Here is a 27,290-nt window from a genome sequence, read left to right on the forward strand (position 1 = left end):
GATATCAGCATGACCGTTGAAATCTTCCTTTACATTGAGTTGCGAGGCAAGACCATAGTTTTCTTGTCTTAGTTGGTTGATCTCGTGAATTATATCTCCCATTTTGTCATTTCTGTTGTTCTGTGAACAAAAATAGCACTATTTATATGTAGGTACTTTAAATATATATATTCGTACACAAAATGAGTATTTGGAAACACTGTCGTTTCTGTCTTCATGTAAATAGTTAAGGTACGATTATTTTGTAGACCTGTATAAACATATGACGGGCAACAAAATGTCTACCTGGGGAAAGCTGTCGGCTAGAAATTAAACATGCGTTTTGATTTATACATGTATTAACTGCACGTTACTAATGTGATCTAATAAAGCTGGGTGACCTGTAGAGGTGCACAATAACGATAACTCTGTTTCATTAAAAAAATATCTAGCGGTCTCTCTTTGGGTATAAAATATTGAGTTCGTTTTCTATAATAGTCCTAATTACTAGAGCTGTAATATATAGTTTAACAAGAAAATCCATAAATTTGGGGTTTCCTGAAGCCCAAGAAAGCCCTCTAGATCCGCCACATATATACGTAGCATGACAGGGGTGGGGTGGGCGGAAGGGGGATTTCATACGGAAACCTGTGATTTAATGAAGGGGCGGGGTATGTACAAAAATATATGTCACCCTGGTCAAATACTAGCCTTGGCTAGGGGGCGTTTCTCTATAGCTCATTCGGGAGAGCGTTTAAGTCTAGTAAACCAGGGGTCCAGGGTTCGCCTCCTAGCGGAAGCATTGAAAAATTATTTCATTTGTTACATGTATTCCACACGAATACCAATAATATCAAATCGTGTAGTCCGTATCTGCATTCGTTTTAGTTTCAAGTTACTTTAATATGCTATCAACAAGTATACATTTAATTCGGTTATTTTTATCAATATTATTTTTTTGGAGTTATATATATAACTAGGAATTAAGGCGTTAGTAGGGAATGATTCTTCAGGATAAAAATTATAATTAATTGTACTTATTAATAAAATCAGCGACGGAAAACCAGAAAATAGTTGTCGATATGCAAACACAATATGTGATATTACTTGTTTAATTCCAGTTTCATATGGACGCTGACTGACCACAGAAAGGAAGACCCGGAAACAGACTTATATCTGCATCTTTTGGTGTGTGATCAGAGTTACATGTATACAAAATATGTCTAGAAAAAACCCTGAGTTTGGATCTCATCGTGAGACGGCTCCGAAATGAAATAATTTGAAAATAACAGTACCACAAGAAATTATAGATGTCAAAATAATCGGACAGTACTAAAATAACGTAGATGTCTACGTAATAACAGTACCACAAGAAAGAAGATGTCTTAGTAATGACAGTACCACAAGAAAGTAGATGTCTAAGTAATGACAGTACTACAATGAAGTAGATGTCTAAGTAATGACAGTACCACAAGGAAGTAGATGTCTTAGTAATGACAGTACCACAAGAAAGTAGATGTCTAAGTAATGACAGTACTACAATGAAGTAGATGTCTAAGTAATGACAGTACCACAAGGAAGTAGATGTCTAAGTAATGACAGTACCACAAGGAAGTAGATGTCTAAGTAATGACAGTACCACAAGGAAGTAGATGTCTAAGTAATGACAGTACCACAAGGAAGTAGATGTCTAAGTAATGACAGTACCACAAGGAAGTAGATGTCTAAGTAATGACAGTACCACAAGGAAGTAGATGTCTAAGTAATGACAGTACCACAAGGAAGTAGATGTCTAAGTAATGACAGTACCACAAGGAAGTAGATGTCTAAGTAATGACAGTACCACAAGGAAGTAGATGTCTAAGTAATGACAGTACCACAAGGAAGTAGATGTCTAAGTAATGACAGTACCACAAGGAAGTAGATGTCTAAGTAATGACAGTACCACAAGGAAGTAGATGTCTAAGTAATGACAGTACCACAAGGAAGTAGATGTCTAAGTAATGACAGTACCACAAGGAAGTAGATGTCTAAGTAATGACAGTACCACAAGGAAGTAGATGTCTAAGTAATGACAGTACCACAAGGAAGTAGATGTCTAAGTAATGACAGTACCACAAGGAAGTAGATGTCTAAGTAATGACAGTACCACAAGGAAGTAGATGTCTAAGTAATGACAGTACCACAAGGAAGTAGATGTCTAAGTAATGACAGTACCACAAGGAAGTAGATGTCTAAGTAATGACAGTACCACAAGGAAGTAGATGTCTAAGTAATGACAGTACCACAAGGAAGTAGATGTCTAAGTAATGACAGTACCACAAGGAAGTAGATGTCTAAGTAATGACAGTACCACAAGGAAGTAGATGTCTAAGTAATGACAGTACCACAAGGAAGTAGATGTCTAAGTAATGACAGTACCACAAGGAAGTAGATGTCTAAGTAATGACAGTACCACAAGGAAGTAGATGTCTAAGTAATGACAGTACCACAAGGAAGTAGATGTCTAAGTAATGACAGTACCACAAGGAAGTAGATGTCTAAGTAATGACAGTACCACAAGGAAGTAGATGTCTAAGTAATGACAGTACCACAAGGAAGTAGATGTCTAAGTAATGACAGTACCACAAGGAAGTAGATGTCTAAGTAATGACAGTACCACAAGGAAGTAGATGTCTAAGTAATGACAGTACCACAAGGAAGTAGATGTCTAAGTAATGACAGTACCACAAGGAAGTAGATGTCTAAGTAATGACAGTACCACAAGGAAGTAGATGTCTAAGTAATGACAGTACCACAAGGAAGTAGATGTCTAAGTAATGACAGTACCACAAGGAAGTAGATGTCTAAGTAATGACAGTACCACAAGGAAGTAGATGTCTAAGTAATGACAGTACCACAAGGAAGTAGATGTCTAAGTAATGACAGTACCACAAGGAAGTAGATGTCTAAGTAATGACAGTACCACAAGGAAGTAGATGTCTAAGTAATGACAGTACCACAAGGAAGTAGATGTCTAAGTAATGACAGTACCACAAGGAAGTAGATGTCTAAGTAATGACAGTACCACAAGGAAGTAGATGTCTAAGTAATGACAGTACCACAAGGAAGTAGATGTCTAAGTAATGACAGTACCACAAGGAAGTAGATGTCTAAGTAATGACAGTACCACAAGGAAGTAGATGTCTAAGTAATGACAGTACCACAAGGAAGTAGATGTCTAAGTAATGACAGTACCACAAGGAAGTAGATGTCTAAGTAATGACAGTACCACAAGGAAGTAGATGTCTAAGTAATGACAGTACCACAAGGAAGTAGATGTCTAAGTAATGACAGTACCACAAGGAAGTAGATGTCTAAGTAATGACAGTACCACAAGGAAGTAGATGTCTAAGTAATGACAGTACCACAAGGAAGTAGATGTCTAAGTAATGACAGTACCACAAGGAAGTAGATGTCTAAGTAATGACAGTACCACAAGGAAGTAGATGTCTAAGTAATGACAGTACCACAAGGAAGTAGATGTCTAAGTAATGACAGTACCACAAGGAAGTAGATGTCTAAGTAATGACAGTACCACAAGGAAGTAGATGTCTAAGTAATGACAGTACCACAAGGAAGTAGATGTCTAAGTAATGACAGTACCACAAGGAAGTAGATGTCTAAGTAATGACAGTACCACAAGGAAGTAGATGTCTAAGTAATGACAGTACCACAAGGAAGTAGATGTCTAAGTAATGACAGTACCACAAGGAAGTAGATGTCTAAGTAATGACAGTACCACAAGGAAGTAGATGTCTAAGTAATGACAGTACCACAAGGAAGTAGATGTCTAAGTAATGACAGTACCACAAGGAAGTAGATGTCTAAGTAATGACAGTACCACAAGGAAGTAGATGTCTAAGTAATGACAGTACCACAAGGAAGTAGATGTCTAAGTAATGACAGTACCACAAGGAAGTAGATGTCTAAGTAATGACAGTACCACAAGGAAGTAGATGTCTAAGTAATGACAGTACCACAAGGAAGTAGATGTCTAAGTAATGACAGTACCACAAGGAAGTAGATGTCTAAGTAATGACAGTACCACAAGGAAGTAGATGTCTAAGTAATGACAGTACCACAAGGAAGTAGATGTCTAAGTAATGACAGTACCACAAGGAAGTAGATGTCTAAGTAATGACAGTACCACAAGGAAGTAGATGTCTAAGTAATGACAGTACCACAAGGAAGTAGATGTCTAAGTAATGACAGTACCACAAGGAAGTAGATGTCTAAGTAATGACAGTACCACAAGGAAGTAGATGTCTAAGTAATGACAGTACCACAAGGAAGTAGATGTCTAAGTAATGACAGTACCACAAGGAAGTAGATGTCTAAGTAATGACAGTACCACAAGGAAGTAGATGTCTAAGTAATGACAGTACCACAAGGAAGTAGATGTCTAAGTAATGACAGTACCACAAGGAAGTAGATGTCTAAGTAATGACAGTACCACAAGGAAGTAGATGTCTAAGTAATGACAGTACCACAAGGAAGTAGATGTCTAAGTAATGACAGTACCACAAGGAAGTAGATGTCTAAGTAATGACAGTACCACAAGGAAGTAGATGTCTAAGTAATGACAGTACCACAAGGAAGTAGATGTCTAAGTAATGACAGTACCACAAGGAAGTAGATGTCTAAGTAATGACAGTACCACAAGGAAGTAGATGTCTAAGTAATGACAGTACCACAAGGAAGTAGATGTCTAAGTAATGACAGTACCACAAGGAAGTAGATGTCTAAGTAATGACAGTACCACAAGGAAGTAGATGTCTAAGTAATGACAGTACCACAAGGAAGTAGATGTCTAAGTAATGACAGTACCACAAGGAAGTAGATGTCTAAGTAATGACAGTACCACAAGGAAGTAGATGTCTAAGTAATGACAGTACCACAAGGAAGTAGATGTCTAAGTAATGACAGTACCACAAGGAAGTAGATGTCTAAGTAATGACAGTACCACAAGGAAGTAGATGTCTAAGTAATGACAGTACCACAAGGAAGTAGATGTCTAAGTAATGACAGTACCACAAGGAAGTAGATGTCTAAGTAATGACAGTACCACAAGGAAGTAGATGTCTAAGTAATGACAGTACCACAAGGAAGTAGATGTCTAAGTAATGACAGTACCACAAGGAAGTAGATGTCTAAGTAATGACAGTACCACAAGGAAGTAGATGTCTAAGTAATGACAGTACCACAAGGAAGTAGATGTCTAAGTAATGACAGTACCACAAGGAAGTAGATGTCTAAGTAATGACAGTACCACAAGGAAGTAGATGTCTAAGTAATGACAGTACCACAAGGAAGTAGATGTCTAAGTAATGACAGTACCACAAGGAAGTAGATGTCTAAGTAATGACAGTACCACAAGGAAGTAGATGTCTAAGTAATGACAGTACCACAAGGAAGTAGATGTCTAAGTAATGACAGTACCACAAGGAAGTAGATGTCTAAGTAATGACAGTACCACAAGGAAGTAGATGTCTAAGTAATGACAGTACCACAAGGAAGTAGATGTCTAAGTAATGACAGTACCACAAGGAAGTAGATGTCTAAGTAATGACAGTACCACAAGGAAGTAGATGTCTAAGTAATGACAGTACCACAAGGAAGTAGATGTCTAAGTAATGACAGTACCACAAGGAAGTAGATGTCTAAGTAATGACAGTACCACAAGGAAGTAGATGTCTAAGTAATGACAGTACCACAAGGAAGTAGATGTCTAAGTAATGACAGTACCACAAGGAAGTAGATGTCTAAGTAATGACAGTACCACAAGGAAGTAGATGTCTAAGTAATGACAGTACCACAAGGAAGTAGATGTCTAAGTAATGACAGTACCACAAGGAAGTAGATGTCTAAGTAATGACAGTACCACAAGGAAGTAGATGTCTAAGTAATGACAGTACCACAAGGAAGTAGATGTCTAAGTAATGACAGTACCACAAGGAAGTAGATGTCTAAGTAATGACAGTACCACAAGGAAGTAGATGTCTAAGTAATGACAGTACCACAAGGAAGTAGATGTCTAAGTAATGACAGTACCACAAGGAAGTAGATGTCTAAGTAATGACAGTACCACAAGGAAGTAGATGTCTAAGTAATGACAGTACCACAAGGAAGTAGATGTCTAAGTAATGACAGTACCACAAGGAAGTAGATGTCTAAGTAATGACAGTACCACAAGGAAGTAGATGTCTAAGTAATGACAGTACCACAAGGAAGTAGATGTCTAAGTAATGACAGTACCACAAGGAAGTAGATGTCTAAGTAATGACAGTACCACAAGGAAGTAGATGTCTAAGTAATGACAGTACCACAAGGAAGTAGATGTCTAAGTAATGACAGTACCACAAGGAAGTAGATGTCTAAGTAATGACAGTACCACAAGGAAGTAGATGTCTAAGTAATGACAGTACCACAAGGAAGTAGATGTCTAAGTAATGACAGTACCACAAGGAAGTAGATGTCTAAGTAATGACAGTACCACAAGGAAGTAGATGTCTAAGTAATGACAGTACCACAAGGAAGTAGATGTCTAAGTAATGACAGTACCACAAGGAAGTAGATGTCTAAGTAATGACAGTACCACAAGGAAGTAGATGTCTAAGTAATGACAGTACCACAAGGAAGTAGATGTCTAAGTAATGACAGTACCACAAGGAAGTAGATGTCTAAGTAATGACAGTACCACAAGGAAGTAGATGTCTAAGTAATGACAGTACCACAAGGAAGTAGATGTCTAAGTAATGACAGTACCACAAGGAAGTAGATGTCTAAGTAATGACAGTACCACAAGGAAGTAGATGTCTAAGTAATGACAGTACCACAAGGAAGTAGATGTCTAAGTAATGACAGTACCACAAGGAAGTAGATGTCTAAGTAATGACAGTACTACAAGGAAGTAGATGTCTAAGTAATGACAGTACCACAAGAAAGTAGATGTCTAAGTAATGACAGTACCACAAGGAAGTAGATGTCTAAGTAATGACAGTACCACAAGGAAGTAGATGCCTAAGTAATGACAGTACTACAAGGAAGTAGATGTCTAAGTAATGACAGTACCACAAGAACGTAGATGTCTAAGTAATGACAGTACTACTAGAAAGTAGATGTCTCAGTAATGACAGTACCACATGCAGTAAGTAGATGTGTAAGTTATGACAGTACTACAAGAACGTAGATCTCAAAGTAATGACAGTACCACAAGAAAGTAGATGTCTTAGTAATAAAAGTACCGCAAGAAAGTAGATGTCTAAGTAAAGACAGTACCACAAGGAAGTAGATGTCTAAGTAAAGACAGTACTACAAGGAAGTAGATGTCTCAGTAATGACAGTACTACTAGAAAGTAGATGTCTCAGTAATGACAGTACCACAAGAACGTAGATGTCTCAGTAATGACAGTACTACTAGAAAGTAGATGTCTTAGTAATAAAAGTACCGCAAGAAAGTAGATGTCTAAGTAATGACAGTACCACAAGAACGTAGATGTCTCAGTAATGACAGTACCACAAGAACGTAGATGTCTAAGTAATGACAGTACCACAAGAACGTAGATCTCAAAGTAATGACAGTACTACTAGAAAGTAGATGTCTCAGTAATGACAGTACCACATGCAGTAAGTAGATGTATAAGTTATGACAGTACCACAAGAACGTAGATCTCAAAGTAATGACAGTACCACAAGAACGTAGATGTGTAAGTAATGACAGTACCACAAGAACGTAGATGTCTTAGTAATGACAGTACCAGAAGAAAGTAGATGTCTTAGTTATGACAGTACCGCAAGAAGGTAGATGTGTAAGTAATGACAGTACCACAAGAACGTAGATGTCTTATTAATGACAGTACCAGAAGAAAGTAGATGTCTTAGTTATGACAGTACCGCAAGAAAGTAGATGTCTTAGTTATGACAGTACCACAAGAAAGTAGATGTCTTAATCATGACAGTACCACAAAAAAGTAGATGTCTTAGTTATGACAGTACCACAAGAAAGTAGATGAGTAGATATCGAAGTAATGACAATACCAAAAGGAAGTAGATGTCTATGTACTCACGTGAAGGAGATGTTCCCTATCTGTACCTGGGTCGATACCTTGGTTGCTAGGTTCTCCTGTACTTTTATATGTTTGGTTTCCCCAAGTAGCCGTGCAATCACTTGGGTAATACCTCGCATGGATACCTAAATAGAAAAAATAAATCTATAGTTGATTTAATTTGGATTCGTATCATAATGCTAATAAACTTTTTCATGATTATCTTACTTTATGTTGATTTGTGCTTGATCACGACCGCAGGAAAGTTAAAGCATGTAAAATAAAGTCGCAATCATTAATGCAGTTGACGAACTTTAAATAGTGAAAAGTGAGTACTTCAGCTCCTACGTTTTTAACCCACGCGTAAGTTCCACCGCCGGGAAAACATTAATTCACAAATGAATATGATAATTCCTGTCGGCAGAAAGTATTTATAAAACAACAACTTACCCATGCTGCTTAGGTTGAGTTGTAAAATGTGAAAATCGTTATCGTTAACTGAAAATAGATTTAATTGAAAACTCCCGCTTCATAAAGTCTCCAAAAGTAAACATCATTCTCATGACGTTGTCATGTGGTGGAACAAACGGATCACGTGGTAACCCATTGTCCTCTGATTGTTCGATCACGTGATCCATGATTCCAAAAAAATACCGGGAACGGATCGGATAGTGTAATTACTTTATAGAGCCATTTCGAAAGATTGTTTTATTTCAATACATACAGTGACTAAGAGGTTGGGTGTGTTTTAATGGATATTTAAATTAATAAGATCACGGAATTCCGTGCTGATATTAAGCTTAGATCGTTAAGGCCGTGCTAAGAAATATAAGATACATAACATGTTATCTGACGCTATCATTAATTGTTAAAGTTATGAGCTTTGGTATACAAGATGTAAGAAGTAGAAAGATGTATAACGCCTCTGATAAAACTATAATAAAGCCGTGTATTTACTGAAGTACTGTAGATTCGCGGAAGGCTTTAGAACAGGGACACGATATTTGTCACAGCTTTATAATATTTTGACATACACTATAATTAAGGTGTTCAGAGTAACTTTACATATTTTGAGGGTTTAAATCGACTTTCGGTAAATAAAAAAAACACCATAATTGCTTGCATATAGTTACTCGTATACCGAAATTCGATCTAAACCCCTAAAACAGTTTAGGTCGAATATAGCTGTAACAAAATATCTGGGCTTGAAAAGAGCCGTCATAAAAAAAGGCACATTACTTAATATTATATTTTTTATCAGTATCTATACATTTTTGTCATTCCGAAACCATGTACAATCAAGATTTGTTTTCATTTGAAACACTCAACAGACAAAAAAAAAAACTTTTCGTTATTTCAGTGTATAATGTTTCGCGCAATAGAAAATTTCGTAACTATTTACCATTTCGCATTTTGTATTGATTATCTCCCTTTCTGCGTTGGAAACGAAACCTATGGTAGGCCTATATGTATCAAACGGCAGATAATACCGCCGATAAGGGGCGCAGATAGAACGGTAACCCTATGATGATAAACAATGTAATGTTTACATGCTACGCTTTAATCGTTTTGGTGTAGAATTCGGTTATCTGTATTATCATTGCCTTTCGGCTTTCGTTGGACATTGCGTCATTTACTAAATAAGAAACAGAAAGCAGTGACCCTGAACTATATTAAAAAAATAGTGTCATCTCTCACTTTACAATGTGCTGCAGTCGACCGTAAAGCTATGAGGATTAAAATAGCATGTCGTCGATTTATTGCACAACACCTTGTACATGTTTGAAAACCTTCTACAGAGTTCCATTGATTTGTCGGCTTTTTGTAATCTGCTGAATGTGCACGGAAAATTCCAGAAACCCATCGGCACATTACTGCCCGTTGGAGTAGGTAGTCTGTACGATCTGATGTTGACGGTGGAAATAAAACTTTTGGGATGAATTGAGCAATTCGGTCCTCTATACCAATTTTGGTTCATTGCCACTTTTATAATATTCATTTGCTGTTAGTGTACCAGTACTGTGCAGGATGGATATTTATTATTTGAATGAAAATAATTTGGAGTTTAAACAAATTGTAACGACTTTTGAATTTGATGATGGCCAGCACATTATCCAGGTGACCAGTTGTGTGGGTTATAACCAGTTTAAAGCACTTGATTAGATTGTTTACTATAGTACATATTTTTGTAAAAAGATATATACATACTGTACATATTACTATGTCTGAAAAAATATATACATGATGTGTAACATTTCTCAATGGTTATAATCAACATCAGTATTTGGAATTTAGGCAAATAGAAGTTTCTGAAAGATCCAAAACTTTCTGTGCAATTTAGAGAAAACCTTAAAAAACAATTGTCTCTGAGTCCGAGGCAACAATTTATCATTATCTTAAGGTATTTATATTAGAATTTGTGAAGAATATGTTGAAAGCTAGAAATTGGCTTCATTTTCATGGATGTTTACCTAACGTGTGGAGGTCTATTCCTTTTACTGAAGATTTTCCATATGGACACTTGGACTAGCTGCAGTGAGGATCAAAGTTTTCCATATGGTCTTTTCTTAACTCCATGTTCCAATCGATACTTCATTGAAAGAACAACCCCCATTTAGAAGACAAATGCAGCTTTATCCCTTTTCAACCACTTGCCTGGTTTTATTCTCCTTCAAGTCCTTGTAATACTTTATCAAGGGTCTCAAAGTAAATCTAAGTTGTTTATATTTTGCCCTAGTTTTATTGATTTTGAGTTTGAATAACTGTTTTGTTGACACATTGCATTGGTATTCTCTTGTTCGTTTTTTTTTCTTTAACTTTGTTGTGTTGAAAGGAAGAATTTGGAGCACAATAACAATTATCTTTTACATTTCAGAACAACACAATGAAAAAACTGGAAGAGGAAATCTTCTAGCTCTGAATGAACAAGACGGATGGCTAATGGGAGGAAACATGCTGGATGCTTGGTCTTCGGGACACAGTCAGAATTCAAGTTCACAGGCAATAGACCAAAGCCAATCCGAGTCTTTGATGGTAATTACTGAACATTGATGCTTGTGTATAGGTTCTATGTGGCTGTATGTAATGAACTCTGTTATAAATCCCTTCATAATTAATAGACTTCGTTTAACTGGGAAGTCTAACCTGACACGATGCCCATACACCTATAGATATATGTGTTTATAAGTCATAACTGATGAATATTTGTTATGATTGGTTATGGAATATATTGGGTTGTGACCAGTTATGATAGACACTACAATTTTGGTCTAAAGATACTGTTATTAAATCATGTAACTTTTTAATTTGTATAAGTTTCCATTAAAGTCAATGTTTTTGTTTAAACAAGCTTGAGGTGCATGGTTGTCACCAAGTGCCATTTCAGTGGTAGTGGATTGAAAGTTTGTTTGTTTTTTTTTTTTTTTTTTTTTTTTTATCTAAACAGGAGTGTAATTAAAATTTATCTGCAAGCTAGTGCTCAAAAGGGACATTGTAAATCCCAAGCTAAATTTAGAATATTGAAATGGGTGTGACTCTGTTTTCAGTCTTCAGTATGGAACAATATTCCTATCAAAGTTATCAATCAAGAAATCAATTTAAATCAATATGATTCAAGTTTGTCATCTTTTTGAAAATGAAGCTTGCTCACATACATTGACATTAAGGTACTGTATAAGCTTAAATTCTTTATTTTAACATTGTGTTACTATACATTATAACATTGTATATTTGACTGCATACAGATTCTGACCTGGTGAGTGAGGTAGATGGGCCCCCACAGCCGTCCACTAGGACCGAGGGACCTGGTAAGGAGGAAGCGGCCTTGGTACCGCGGTCTGTACCATCACACCTACTCATGATCTCCATCTTGGAACAGCTATGTGTGGCCTATGCCAAGGATGAAGTCAAGGGGAGAGAACTGTTTAAGAGTAAGTACATAATGCTTGTACAGATTTCTTCCAAGAAAATGCTGTTGTAATTAATAAACTATGGATTTGAAAATGATGGAAAAATGTGATATGGCCTTAATTATCCCCTCACTACTCTGCATTTTTGACACAGAGTTTTATATTATATCTTTTTATAAAATGTATGTATATTTTATTGATTTTACCCTGTGAAATTGTCAAATATAATGAATGCTTTTTTGCCAAACTAATACAGCAGTGTGATCTAGATATGGACCATTTTGTGCATGTATAACTGGGGTCATGCAAGGTTGGTTGTCCAATTGTACAAGCAAATACATGGAAAGCTGAGACTTAAGTGAATTTATGAGGTATGCTTTACATCAGAACAAAGCGACATGCTACTAGTACTGTTGTGTATTAATTGACACTGTTGATTGAATTTGTTTCAGTGATCAGCGAACACCTGATTAAGATGGACGTTGTCTCCCCCATGACTGTGCTAGACGAGATGGGCAGTATCAGAACCCAGTACAGATACTTCATGCACAATGTACTCAGGGCAGCCATGCTGAAACTCACATCGGTAAATTGTTTTTCCAATGTTTGATCAGTTCATGAAATCATGAACCAAGTAATATAAACAGTATTTTGAGTTTAAATAAAAACAATGTTTCAAATGGTCATTTGTGAATAAAAAGTCTTTTTATAGCAAGTAGTATTTGTATACAAAGTTTGACTCAACTTGTGTAGCCCTGCACTGTAAAATATAAATGTTCTTTTTTTGTTTTATTTTGCCTATTAATATGAGGGGGGACTCTGCAAGTGGTAGAAGGAAATTCATAATATACTGTTGAGAATGTTTTTTTTAGGGCATATATTTGCCTTTTTGTCTTTCCTTCTGTCATATTTTCTTGTCTGGATCATCATTAATTTTACAGTATATAGGATAACTTGTGAAAATTTCTACAAATGATAAAGTCTATATGGTGGTGGTGGGCAGTACCTAAGCACCAAAACCCTTGTTCCTTTAAAGATACCTGACAGTCAAATTTCCTTGTATTGATTATGACACAACAAATAGTTAAGTATGTATCAGGGAGCATTATCAGTTCCACTGATTCTCTTGTCTGTACAGTTCTGTAATGTTAAAACCCATGAAAGTTTTAACAAATGACATTGTGATCCTATAACATTCCTTGCTACAATGTATTGCAATGGTGTTGTAGTCTTACCACTCCTATAGCATTCTCTTGCAATGCTGTGGAGGAATTCAGGGCAATCATTATGTTTGTCCTTTGTAGTGTATCTGTGTAGTAAGAGTTTAACTTAGGAGTTTATATTGCCTACCCTTGTAGTCAAGACGTTAGATACTGTGAAGATTGTCGGTCCACTATTAGTTACTATTAGGACTGTAATGCCTCTATAAGAAAACCTAACAAAACTCTGTGCTTAATTGTAAAGGTCTCACAGGAAGCTAGACACATACATCATTCAATGGCCTAGAATTGCGATGAAAATTATGTTTTTGTTTTCTGCAGAGACCTCTCAGGGCACTACCATCAGCAGGACGGCTAAGTGAAGACACAGTCAGGTATGCAGTCACATCTCGGGCATATTATAATTATGTGGATTATTTTCAGATATTCAGTAAGGCATTGTCATATTGGTTAAGTGAATAAAAAAAGATCAAATTTCTTGAAAAATGAGAAAACAGCTAAAAGGTTATAAATTTGAAAAAGCTTAGATAGAATTTTATGAGATAATGTAATGTTTTCGACAGATCAGAAATTTATTTTTAAGATTTATATATATAACCTGCAGGACGGCTATGTGATACATTATATTTTTCATTCTCTAATTTAATCAAATACACAGCAAATGGAAGGTTAGCTGCGGGAATCGCAGCTTCTAGACCCGTTTTTTATGTGTTTTTTTTGTTATCAGACCATAGACAATAACAATAATTCAATAACAATAATAAAAAAAAAAAAAAAAACGATCGGGCCTAGAAGCTTTAGTTCCCGCAGCTAATGGAAGGTAACTAGTGATTATGACTCCAGTTCTGCGCTCTATGTTTCTGTGTAGCAATTTTGTATTTCTGTTTATCGGTAACAGCTTACAAATGTGCATTAAGCCTCCATTTGGCATAGCTAACAAGACAACAATGATAACATATTTTCAGGCCAAGGAAGGCTTTCTATTGATCTTGTCCTAAATCAAATGTGTATTTAGTAGAAACTATTAAGGGTGACAGTTTTTGGCCTGAACTGTATGACTGAACTGATTGAGAGGAATCTAAACTCTGCGACAGGAATCCCAAACCAATAACAAACGACTAACTTGAAAAAATTGTTGCTAGGCAGTATGATTGAAATGAATTGGACATTATTTCTGAGGAGAAATCAGAAGTATGTTATCTGATGTATTATCAATTCTTAAAAGTGTTTAGTACAACTACATGACATTTTTTATGATTGTATATTTTCATTTAGGTTAGACACTCAGCATTACTCACTGCTGTCCTCTGATGAACTGACCCAGATGCAGACATCTAGGTACAAGTCAGAATTTACAGAAATCTCTCGAATCGGAAAAGGTGGATTTGGGACTGTCTATAAGGTATAGCAAGTTAGAGTGTAGCTGGTTAATACTAGGGCTGCACCGATACATTCACATGACAATTTGATATGTGTCACGATACTATGGTCACGATACGATACATATCACAATATATATAGTAAAGACAGAAGCAAAGCGAAAAGATATGTTGCAAATTTTTAATAGCAATACTACAACAGGAAATAGACTTGGCCCAAAATGGGAATGACTTTAAATTTTCACACAATTCACGTCTTTCGACGTGCATGCCAGGCTGGAACTGTCACTCGCCATGTTGGAACAGATATGAGCAGATTAAATTTAGAAACGACTAATCCGGGGAAATATCGTAGGTAAATCTTGACCTCCCAAAAAATATTGTTTAGTGTACCATATCCAAAATATCGCGATATATCTCGTACAATATATAGTTGCAGCCCTAGTCAATACCAATATTATATATAAAAAAAATCTGGGTACATAAATATAACCCATTTTCAACATTAAAAAAAAAGACTTATCCTATCGTGTGTTGAAAACTTCAGCTGTCGAGGTCAACTTTGCTTTGTAAATTTTATAAGCAGATGTTTTATTAATGATGACAAATAGGTAGTACATGCATTGTTTGTAGATGCGATAATGAAAATGTAGAAGTATTACAGGTAATACAAAATGTATGGTGCAGGTTTTGTTAACAAGACATGACTGTCATTAAAAATGAATCAATCTGTTAATAATTATATCTATTGCAGGCCGCGCACAAATTAGATGGAACTGACTATGCCATAAAGAAAATACGATTCAAACACTCAAAACCAGAAATATGGCTGAAGGTTTGTATAGTTAAAAGGAGAAATCTGATAGAAACAACATTCTACTTAGGGACAGTTTGAAACACGGAACTAAACTAGTGTGAACAATTTGAAATAGAACAGTAAATTGTTTATACTTGTTCTACTGACAACTGTATTTTGCATATAACAAGAGAAAAGAAATGAAATGTAAGGCTGCTCACATATGTAGCTGAATGCCATTAATACAGCTGTGACCTCTGTATTTATATACCGGAATAGGAGATGATTTCCTGTTGACTCCACATGTGCTGGGTTTTTCAGGTTCTGAGAGAAGTGAAAGCTCTAGCGACTTTGCGCCATTCAAACATTGTGGGATACAATGGTGCCTGGCTGGAGCACCAAACCAGGGATACTGATGGTGAGTTAGTAGTAACAGGTGACAGGTAACACATGATACTGATGGTGAGTTTGTAGTAACAGGTGACAGGGAACACATGATTCTGATGGTGAGTTTGTAGTAACAGATGACAGGGAACACATGATTTTGATGGTGAGTTTGTAGTACCAGATAACAGGGAACACATGATTCTGATGGTGAGTAAGTAGTAACAGGTGACATGGAACACATGATACCGCTCGTGAGTAAGTAGTAACAGGTGACATGGAACACATGATACTGATAGTGAGTTTGTAGTAACAGGTGACAGGGACCACATGATTCTGATGGTGAGTTTGTAGTAACGGATGACAGGGAACACATGATACTGATGGCGAGTTAGTAGTAACAGATGACAGGGAACACACGATTCTGATGGTGAGTTTGTAGTAACAGGTGACAGGGAACACATGAATCTGATGGTGAGTTTGTAGTAACAGATGACAGGGAAGACATGATTCTGATGGTGAGTTAGTAGTAACAGATGACAGGGAACACATGAGTCTGATGGTTAGTTTGTAGTAACCGGTGACAGGGAACACATGACTCTGATGGTGAGTTTGTAGTAACAGATGACAGGGAACACACGATTCTGATGGTGAGTTTGTAGTAACAGATAACAGGGAACACATGATTCTGATGGCGTGTTAGTAGTAACAGATGACGGGGAACACATGATTCTGATGGTGAGGTAGTAGTAACAGATGACAGGGAACTCATGATTCTGATGGTGAGTTTGTAGTAACAGATGACAGGGAAGACATGATTCTGATGGTGAGTTAGTAGTAACAGATGACAGGGAACACATGATACTGATGGCGAGTTAGTAGTAATAATAACAGGGTGTCTAGGTTTGAGTTTATACTGAGTATGGAGAGAGAACAAGAAACAGGGTGTCTAGATGTGAGAAATACATCTCCTGTGTATTTAATATTATATTTACTGTCTTTGTAATATTATAACTAGAGCTGTCACGATACACTTTACCAACGATTCGGTAAGTATCTCAATATTTGTTCCACGATTCAATTATTTCGATTCGATACACGTTTATTTTAAGATATAAACAAAATGAGATATATAAGCCGTCGATACACCGAGACCTGCAGTGTTTCCACACTTTTGATTTCAAGCTTGCCGGAGCATCACACATTTTCATTTCCTTACGGCGGTCCGTCATTTTGTTATGAATGCCTTGTGAAAATTGCATCCTCGCAGCTGATTGGTTGAGGGTTTAGAGATTTTCGGCTGAAGTAGCATATTCAGATCGTGACGCATCGTAAATCCGGAAAAATATTTCACGAATCGAATCGAACATAAATAATCGCGGTACAAGTGCATCGCAGTGAATCGTGACGCCTCTAATTATATCTACTGTATGTGATATCTTATCTGCTGTGTGTAATGTTATATTTACTGTATGTGTATAAAATAAATACTGATACCATTTTATTGCAGGTTACACCAATGTAACAGAGCCTGTAGGAGGTTATGAAGAAAGGTAAAAGACAAAAACTTAAGAAAGACCATTCCTATTTTAACTTTACAGAAAATGGAATATTTATCACAATTGTGACAGAAGAAATATGGAAATTCTACTTGAGGATGCAAAATTTGAGGTCAAAACAAGGGCAGCTGAGGATCTGACCTTAAGTTGTAAATCCAAGTACACATTTCCCATATTCTCAACACACGATGACACTTGCATAATTATCAACTATTTTCTCCAATAACGTGTCTGCTAGTAACATGAAAATACAAAAATAAATTTGTTTGCGCGCTGAAAAAAGGCTGTCTGTGAAAACCTCCTATCTATGATTCAAAGTTGTTTTGCACAATTTTTACAACATTTTATAACTCTGGAGAACATTTACAATTCACAGAAACAAATTGTTGGTTAAGTCTAATTTCCTTGATTTATGCATTTATAGTAAGAACACACCTTTTGACCTAAAACAGAAAATGACTTGAATTTAAAAAAAAAAAATGCAAAATATAAGTTGTTCCATGTCTGCAAAAAGTATGTCTAAGTAAAAACATTTTTTTTTCTCTCCAAATTTTAGTGGGATCAATGATGGCAGTGAATCTGAAGACGGCATATTGTTCATGTCCCATTCCAAAAAATCTTTTGTGCCATCCAGCAGAGTGAAAGTTGGCTCTCCGGGGAAAATTACTGAGCTTAGTGACAGTGGTGATACAGATGGTAGTACTACAGATGACTCGTGCGAAGCTTGTGACAGACTGAGGGGAAATCAGTCTAGTCGAGATAGAGTTGGTCATTTCAATTTATTTTCACTTCAAAGACAGGAGAATTTCACTAGAAGTTCTTTCAAACACACATGCAAGAGAAAAATATCTGACAAAAACAATGAAGGTATCCCCGACACCCTCTCCTTTTCTCAAAAATTGGTTGCCATAAGAAGCAAGTTTTCCCTAGATGTAAGTGCCGTGTTTGAACAGACAGATGTAAGTATGTTCTGGAGTCAGGGGTTTGTGACCAGGAGGAGCCTCAGCTGTGATCCAGCTATCAATGGGGAGAGGGTATACAGACATCCACAAGAAGAGAGCAGTCAATATTCGGAGGACATCATTAATTCCAAGGTAACATGAAATCTCAGCAGCAGGATAAAGTAGGATTAATCAGAACAGATATCAGAAGTAATTATCTCATTCAAAGGTCGGTCAACTTTTATGGAATAAAATGATAAACTATAAATTTGTTTCTATCTCAGGGCAGAATAAAACCCGCCTTCATCCCTTTTTACTCCTATTTCTATAAAATCCTCAAACTCCTCCCTTGTCTGTGTAAAGTCCTCTCTCAAACTTTGTTCTGTTTCGTTCTCTCCTGCATCAGCTCTGCCCTGCCTTCACCACATTCTGTTCTAAATGGCCTCCATACCCTCCCCTCTGTTCACACCTATTGGTGAATGGCCACTATCCCCTTCCTGCTCTAATCCTATTCCTTGTGTATAAAGAGCTTTTCTCTCACCTCCCTGCTGACAACTTCTGTATGATTGGCCTCTCTCGGCCCTCTTTTCATAGAACGCATGTACATAATCATCCATGATTTATTACAATGAGAATATAACTGTGATTTCAGATGCATGTCTGTCTGTTTATCCAAATGGAGTTATGCAGTGTGACACTGGACCAGTGGATCAGGAGGAGAAATAGCACATGTAGCTGTTTAAAAGGTGGGGGATTTGTTTTCAAAAAAGTTTTGCATACAATGCTAGGTGTTATATGTCATTTGTGAAAAACAGTGATACATTGTGTTTTGGTATGTAAGTGAATAAATAGATGAATTCGTTTTTTTTCAGATTTCAGAAATGACTACTCTGGACTGAATCTCAAGATATTCAAACAGATATTGAAAGGTGTGGATTTCATACATTCTCAGGGACTCATTCACAGAGATCTCAAGGTACCGTGGACGATTTTGTTGCCTATATTTAAGCGTTGAACTGTCTTTGTATGGTATTTATGATCTATTTGAATGACACAGCTTTGCAAGCAAACAACATAATGCGCACTATCATAAATGCCATACAAAAACAGTTCAATGCTAATTTCTACGTTTTCTCCTCCTTTCAAGGTTTTTTTTAACTTACAAATTATATTTGAAATTTAAGAATCCTACCTTATCGACAGTCTAAACAAATTTATTCAATAACTGCAACAGTGTATTGTCGCATGCTGATTGGCTAAGAATTGCGGTGCATGTTATTTAAAGTCCCATCAACCACACAGCTTTTCAAGTAGGTTATCTAGTGACAATGCCATGTAAATGTAAATATTTACTCATATCAACAGAGCTTTTGTTTTAATAACTGAGATTTTTAATGTAGAGATAAAGAAAAGAAAAGTGAATCACAGTAATTATTGCAACAAAAAAGAAAAGACATCACAAAATTCAAAACCTCATGTAATGAATGCTTTAGTTTCAGTTACCAAATCATTTTAAGATCACATTGATTTGGGATACAGTATTCATTGTGGTTTGTTCAAGTGGTGATCTTTTCACTTTTGCAGCCAAAAAATATCTTCATCAATGAACCCGAGAACCATGTGAGGATTGGAGACTTTGGCCTGGCAAAGGACGATCTATTGTCACCATCAGCTGATAGCTTCCTATTAACGCCAACACCAGATTCCACAGGTACTTATATACTTGCTACCAATGTAAGATCTTTCCCAAGAATTACTTAGTAATAGTTGGTACAGGTTCCATTAAACTTGTTACCATATGACAAGAATGGAAAACTGTTTCATCAAGATGAATTGCCTTTAGCTCTGTTTGTAGATCACTAGATTAGTGATTTGTTCTCCAGGTTTAAGCATTTTTGAGCACTTAAAACAGTTTGACAGCAATGGTTATATTCATGCCTGTGTTTGACAGAAGTTGTTGGAGCCATGCCTGTGTTTGACAGAGATAGTAATTGTCAGGCTGGTATTAAACAGAGATGGTTTCAGTCAATCTAGTTTGACACATAAGGTTATGTTCATGCCTGTGTTTGACATAAGTTGTTGGAGTCATGCCTGTGTTTGACAGAGATAGTAATTGTCAGGCTGGGATTAAACAGAGATGGTTTCAGTCAATCAAATTTGACACATAAGGTTATGTTCATGCCTGAGTTTGACATAAGTTGTTGGAGTCATGCCTGTGTTTGACAGAGATAGTAATTGTCAGGCTGGTGTTAAACAGAGATGGTTTCAGTCAATCTAGTTTGACACATAGGTTATATTCATGCCTGTGTTTGACATAAGTTGTTGGAGTCATGCCTGTGTTTGACAGAGATAGTAATTGTCAGGCTAGTGTTAAACAGAGATGGTTATAATTAAGCTAGTGTTTGACACAGATGGTTATAATCATGTCTGAGTTTGACAGAGATAGTAATAGTCAAGCTGGTGTTAAACAGAGATGGTTTCAGTCAAGCTAGTTTGACACATAAGGTTATATTCATGCCTGTGTTTGACATAAGTTGTTGGAGTCATGCCTGTGTTTGACTGAGATAGTAATTGTCAGGCTAGTGTTAAACAGAGATGGTTATAATTAAGCTATTGTTTGACACAGATGGTTATAATCATGTCTGAGTTTGGCAGAGATAGTAATAGTCAAGCTGGTGTTAAACAGAGATGGTTATAAATAAGCTATGTTTGACACAGATGGTTATAATCATGTCTGAGTTTGACAGAGATAGTAAGAGTCAAGCTGGTGTTAAACAGAGATGGATTCAGTCAAGCTAGTTTGACACATAAGGTTATATTCATGCCTGTGTTTGACATAAGATGTTGGAGTCATGCCTGTGTTTGACAGAGATAGTAATTGTCAGGCTAGTGTTAAACAGAGATGGTTATAATTAAGCTATTGTTTGACACAGATGGTTATAATCATGTCTGAGTTTGACAGACATAGTAATAGTCAAGCTGGTGTTAAACAGAGATGGTTATAAATAAGCTATGTTTGACACAGATGGTTATAATCATGTCCGAGTTTGACATAGATAGTAATTGTCAGGCTGGTGTTACACAGAGATGGTTATAATTAAGCTAGTGTTTGATACAGATGGTTATAATCATGTCTGAGTTTGACAGACATAGTAATAGTCAAGCTGGTGTTAAACAGAGATGGTTTTAGTCAAGCTAGTTTGACACAGATGGTTATATTCATGATTATGTTTGACAGGTGATTTTATGTGGAGTGACCACACTTCTGGGGTTGGAACAAGGACATATGCCTCGCCAGAACAGCTCAAAGGCCACTCCTACAATAACAAGGTAAACCATAGTTACACACATGTATCTCCTGTTGTATATAGGATACATACTCTTTATTTTATTCTTTTCACTACATCCTTCTTATTGCAAACTTGTGCTGTTTTGACCCTCCCTGTTCTAGGCCAGTGGAGAACCTCTGAGGGGGGGGGGGGTTAGAAATAACCTTATTGTGGTTGCCTTAAATAGCGAAGAATCAGAAAAGTTGGGGGGGGGGGGGGGGAGGTTGTGTTAAGGATGTGCATTGTACGTGTGTTAAAGTCACATTACAAGCTTCAGCTAGAGGCAATTTTGTTATAGCTCAGTGTAGAATAAGACTTTAGAAGTTTGCACTGGGCACAGTCACCTGTTAAACCTCAAAATATTACCTTTGAGTTGAGATTTCTGTCAACATCACACACTCTGTTAATTCTTTGTTAATGTGACTGCTGTCATATGTGGGAGTTAGTTTCATCCAACACCCACAGGTATGGAAGATACATATGTTGTTTGCCATAGTATGCTATTATTAGACGACTTACGTTTAAGCCTAATAAATGACCCTGTCTTACCTTCCAGTGTGATATCTACAGCCTGGGGGTACTGCTGTACGAGATATGTAATAAGTTTGATACAGAAATGGAGAAGTCGCAGCACCTCGGAGAACTAAGAGACGGATATTTGGACGAGGGTTTTACGGAGAGCTGTCCAACTGCGGTAACTTCATTTTGTCATAGATTCACATACAATCAAAATTGACCTTCAATTCAACTTAGATTGGTATTGTGCATGTCAAGTTTACACTTTTTGTTAGGGTGGAGTGACACTGTTGAGAAAGTACAGTAATTTTTACTAATTAAGGATACAAAAGATTTAAATAATTTACCTGGTATCATTCGAAAACTTGGCTTGCCAGATTAAAATGTGTTTGTATTCATGTACATAAAGAATGAGTATAACCCATTAAAATTTTATATGTATACCATTGTAATATGTCTTTCATCAAACATACAATGTTTCCTTTTCTTTTTAAAATGAAACTGAAAATTAGTGCTTGAAAGTCATTTCCCTATTTGGTGAGGCTATTCAATATGGTCCTAATATTTTGAAGTACATATATGCAAGAGACCTTGATGGAATATTTCAATTTTAAGTTGTTTTCTTAGCTGATAGATATGATATTTATAGACTTGTATTCACATTGGAAAGTCCTATCCACTGTTATGTTAATCTGACTAACGTGTGGTGTACAGGCTAGTGCTGTGAAAAAGATGACATCCCTCTTCCCCCACCACCGTCCAACAGCCAAGGAGCTTCTACAGAGTGAACTCTTCCTCACCAAAGACCAGGTAATGTCCTCCGTCTATACAACCCTAATAATGTGTGACCACCTTACCTTTAAAGACCAGGTAATGTCCTCCGTCTATACAACCCTAATAATGTGTTAACACCTTACCTTTAAAGACCAGGTAATGTCCTCCGTCTATATAACCCTAATAATGTGTTACAACCTTACCTTTAAAGACCAGGTAATGTCCTCTGTCTATGTAACCCTGATAATGTGTTACCCCCTTACCTTTAAAGACCAGGTAATGTCCTCTGTCTATATAACCCTAATAATGTGTTACCCCCTTACCTTTAAAGACCAGGTAATGTCCTCTGTCTATGTAACCCTGATAATGTGTTACCCCCTTACCTTTAAAGACCAGGTAATGTCCTCTGTCTATATAACCCTAATAATGTGTTACCACCTTACCTTTAAAGACAAGGTAATGTCCTCCGTCTATACAACCCTAATAATGTGTGACCACCTTACCTTTAAAGACCAGGTAATGTCCTCCGTCTATATAACCCTAATAATGTGTTACCACCTTTCCTTTAAAGACCAGGTAATGTCCTCTGTCTATATAACCCTAATTATGTGTTACCACCTTACCTTTAAAGACCAGGTAATCTCCTCTGTCTATATAACCCTAATAATGTGTTACCACCTTTCCTTTAAAGACCAGGTAATGTCCTCTGTCTATATAACCCTGATAATGTGTTACCACCTTACCTTTAAAGACCAGGTAATGTCCTCTGTCTATATAACCCTGATAATGTGTTACCACCTTACCTTTAAAGACCAGGTAATCTCCTCTGTCTATATAACCCTAATAATGTGTTACCCCCTTACCTTTAAAGACCAGGTAATGTCCTCTGTCTATATAACCCTGATAATGTGTTACCACCTTACCTTTAAAGACCAGGTAATGTCCTCTGTCTATGTAACCCTGATAATGTGTTACCACCTTACCTTTAAAGACCAGGTAATGTCCTCCGTCTATACAACCCTAATAATGTGTTACCACCTTACCTTTAAAGACCAGGTAATGTCCTCCGTCTATATAACCCTAATAATGTGTTACCACCTTACCTTTAAAGACCAGGTAATGTCCTCCGTCTATATAACCCTAATAATGTGTTACCACCTTACCTTTAAAGACCAGGTAATGTCCTCCGTCTATATAACCCTAATAATGTGTTACCACCTTACCTTTAAAGACCAGGTAATGTCCTCCGTCTATATAACCCTAATAATGTGTTACCACCTTACCTTTAAAGACCAGGTAATGTCCTCCGTCTATATAACCCTAATAATGTGTTACCACCTTACCTTTAAAGACCAGGTAATGTCCTCCGTCTATATAACCCTAATAATGTGTTACCACCTTACCTTTAAAGACCAGGTAATGTCCTCCGTCTATATAACCCTAATAATGTGTTACCACCTTACCTTTAAAGACCAGGTAATGTCCTCCGTCTATATAACCCTAATAATGTGTTACCACCTTACCTTTAAAGACCAGGTAATGTCCTCCGTCTATATAACCCTAATAATGTGTTACCACCTTACCTTTAAAGACCAGGTAATGTCCTCCGTCTATATAACCCTAATAATGTGTTACCACCTTACCTTTAAAGACCAGGTAATGTCCTCCGTCTATATAACCCTAATAATGTGTTACCACCTTACCTTTAAAGACCAGGTAATGTCCTCCGTCTATATAACCCTAATAATGTGTTACCACCTTACCTTTAAAGACCAGGTAATGTCCTCCGTCTATATAACCCTAATAATGTGTTACCACCTTACCTTTAAAGACCAGGTAATGTCCTCCGTCTATATAACCCTAATAATGTGTTACCACCTTACCTTTAAAGACCAGGTAATGTCCTCCGTCTATATAACCCTAATAATGTGTTACCACCTTACCTTTAAAGGTCCACAATGAAGGTAGATGGAAACAACTGAATGATAAATGTTTTTTTGAACGTAATTGTTGGACATTTTTATTCCCCCCCCCCCCCCCCCCCCTTCCTTTTCCAAAACAAAATGGGGGCATTATAGTTTTTCCCATGTCCATCCATTCCCATTGTGTGACTAATCTTCATCAGTGTATTGACTTCAATGTTTTCTAAATACAAACAGGAAATCTGTTATATTTTGAGACCTTGATTGTTCTTAAAATGTATTATTTAACCTTTCATTGACAAATTAAATTATTTTTTGTTTTAGGTTATTGCACAAATGAAGAAGATTGTGGATGAAAAAGATGCAGAAATCCAGCGACTGAATCATCTCCTAGAGCAGAAGGAGCGTCACCTGAGTAGACTACAGGACGAGGCCGACAAACCTCTTCCTAACCTCAGCTTCCCTCCTGGTCTTACATTCACACCACACAAACCTAAATTTTGATAGAGAGTTCAATTACACAAAATTCTAGTCTTACAGGAAATTCATTGTCAAAATGAGTTCTAGATGATATCAGTAGTTTCATTACCATGTATGTAGGTGTGCCTTCAATTAATAAGACAATCTGTGATTGATTTTATTTACTTGATGCAAATACTGTTACTAGAATCTCAGCAATGGATGTAAATACTATTATGCTTGAATGTGATTATCAATAATGAGATTTTATACTCTTGGTCAGTTTCCGTTAATAACCCACACCATATACCCACCGTAAACTTCAAACCATTATTCCATGACGGTGAACAAGATATTAATCCTACCGTATCCATTCCAGTTTTCTGTGATTCCATGGGCAGTGGAGTCAGATAGCTCTGTTGTTAAGTGTGAAATCCATGTCTTTTTTCCAAGTGTATGAAATTTGGGTCATTTTTGAGTGTTTGAAATTTGGGTGTATGAGGTGCATTTCATTGAGGCTTGAGTGTATTAAGTTCATGTCATTGTGAAATCCAGATCAACATGAGTGAGTGAAACCTTGACCAATTTGAGTTTGAATTCTGGGTAGTAATTGAGACTAGGTAACATTGAAGATATTCCACTTCCTGTCGTCGAGCTAGATTTGTAATCAAAAACTTTATTTAGCATAAACGTTTCCTTAATGCAACAAAATTTGTAAATTTTCAGTGATGTTTGAAGAGTCTTGGGTTAAAAAGGACAAATCATTTGCACCATGCAAATGTGGTAACCTTTAGCTATACATGAAACACTGCTCTACATGTTATCGCCTTAAGTTGATATTTCATGAAATGAAAATGTGTTACAGCTGGTATTGTAATTGTTTCATGAAGAGACGCTTTTTAACCCTTTCACCACTATGTAACTTTAGTAGACTCTACCATGCATTGATCTGGATGAGTCCATTATGGTCTATAGTGGTGAAAGGGTTAAGCAAGTCACACTTTCTTTGGAAAGATATTCTGACAGCTTGTAATGTACTAGTGAGCATTAAATATGTTCTATTGAAATAATTTTGTATAATAACCTTATTTTCCTATTACACAAACTTTATACTTGTAACCGATTTGCGAGACTCCAGTGCTTTCTGCTCGAGTTGTGTGGAGGGACATGGTGAAGTCTTGTGGCACACCCAGCCCGACTATAATGTAACCCTATTTGTACATGTATTTAATCCATACTATAGAATAACATTAATGATGATCGGTGGAGAGATGGTAACTGTGTGTAACATTACCCAACAGCTTCCATTTCTATTTCATTATAACGAGAGTATGCATAATTTATATCATTTATTCGAAATTTTGTTTTTGTTATGAAACCTTGAAAATAAATTATATTGAAACTAAATTTATTTCCATTGTATAATTTACATTGCTTGGAACATGCGTTACATAGGGCAGATCCAGTTATACATTTTTGACAATGTTGAGAGTTGTACCTGATTATGCACCTTGTATTCAGTAGTTTTCTTGTCCTTTTAAGTCCAAGACCAGTACTACCAGGTTTGCACACCTTCAGTTAGAATGTTACTTTGTCCGGGGAATATCTCATATACTCTGTCACCTAAAACTGCCAAATTTTGTTGGCAATGGCAGAAAATCTGGTTCTGTACCCTGGCCTACTATACGCTTAGTTATGGCCCCTTGTTTACACTGCATCACATCTAGTCCAGGGCAGATCTTGTATACTCCGTCACATCTAGTCCAAGGCAGATCTTGTATACTCCGTCACATATGATGGCCAAATTTGGAAGTACTTAATGGGATGGTGGAATATTGCGAGTACTAGTACTGTTATTTAGTTTTACCCCACTTTATACCAAATTTTGACCTTTATTTTGAGCAATAAATCAAGCTCCTCATAGGTATAACTTCAAAACGAGTCACATCCGTTCATTTATGTGTTTTTCTTACCACAAAAATGGCAGTTTTTGAAAGTCATTCAAGATTCAAACATTCAGTTTGATGATTGGATTAA

At 36.6% G+C, this 27,290-nt stretch overlaps 1 protein-coding gene and 1 long non-coding RNA gene across 7 annotated transcripts; one reads left to right on the forward strand and one right to left on the reverse strand.

Annotated features, from left to right (window-relative positions):
- Positions 1–57: 57 nt before the first annotated feature.
- Positions 58–8,629, reverse strand: LOC110443757. The gene is made up of 3 exons (XR_002462144.1): positions 8,517–8,629; positions 8,088–8,212; positions 58–120 (listed from the first exon to the last, which is right to left on the reverse strand). It is a non-coding gene; the product is annotated as an uncharacterized LOC110443757 (long non-coding RNA).
- An 862-nt stretch (positions 8,630–9,491) lies between these two features.
- Positions 9,492–26,158, forward strand: LOC110443761 (eukaryotic translation initiation factor 2-alpha kinase 1-like). 6 transcript variants are annotated; one of them, XM_021488152.1, is made up of 17 exons: positions 9,492–9,523; positions 10,942–11,099; positions 11,810–11,995; positions 12,427–12,560; positions 13,516–13,568; positions 14,470–14,596; positions 15,328–15,408; positions 15,691–15,787; positions 17,264–17,306; positions 17,869–18,406; positions 18,906–18,999; positions 19,126–19,229; positions 19,838–19,964; positions 21,492–21,583; positions 22,139–22,276; positions 22,813–22,908; positions 25,119–26,158. In XM_021488152.1, exons 2-17 carry the CDS (start codon positions 11,000–11,002, stop codon positions 25,296–25,298), a joined length of 2,190 nt encoding a protein of 729 aa, XP_021343827.1. In that variant the 5' UTR covers positions 9,492–9,523; positions 10,942–10,999; the 3' UTR covers positions 25,299–26,158. The 6 variants fall into 6 exon arrangements, with proteins under 6 accessions (XP_021343827.1, XP_021343826.1, XP_021343829.1 ...); XM_021488151.1 differs by having other exon boundaries at positions 9,494–9,582; XM_021488154.1 differs by lacking the exon at positions 9,492–9,523 and adding an exon at positions 9,538–9,605.
- The last annotated feature ends 1,132 nt before the right edge of the window (positions 26,159–27,290 follow it).

The sequence above is a fragment of the Mizuhopecten yessoensis genome, unplaced genomic scaffold (genome assembly GCF_002113885.1).
Source record: "Mizuhopecten yessoensis strain PY_sf001 unplaced genomic scaffold, ASM211388v2 scaffold716359, whole genome shotgun sequence".
Taxonomy (NCBI): Eukaryota; Metazoa; Mollusca; class Bivalvia; order Pectinida; family Pectinidae; genus Mizuhopecten; species Mizuhopecten yessoensis.

Excerpts from the sequence above, each read along its gene's own strand:
- LOC110443761 (XM_021488152.1), top strand. The coding sequence starts at position 11,000 with ATGGCTAATGGGAGGAAACATGCTGGATGCTTGGTCTTCGGGACACAG. Across the intron at positions 19,000-19,125 it reads CACATGTAGCTGTTTAAAAG|ATTTCAGAAATGACTACTCT; the intron begins GTGGGGGATTTG and ends GTTTTTTTTCAG. Across the intron at positions 21,584-22,138 it reads GCCACTCCTACAATAACAAG|TGTGATATCTACAGCCTGGG; the intron begins GTAAACCATAGT and ends CTTACCTTCCAG.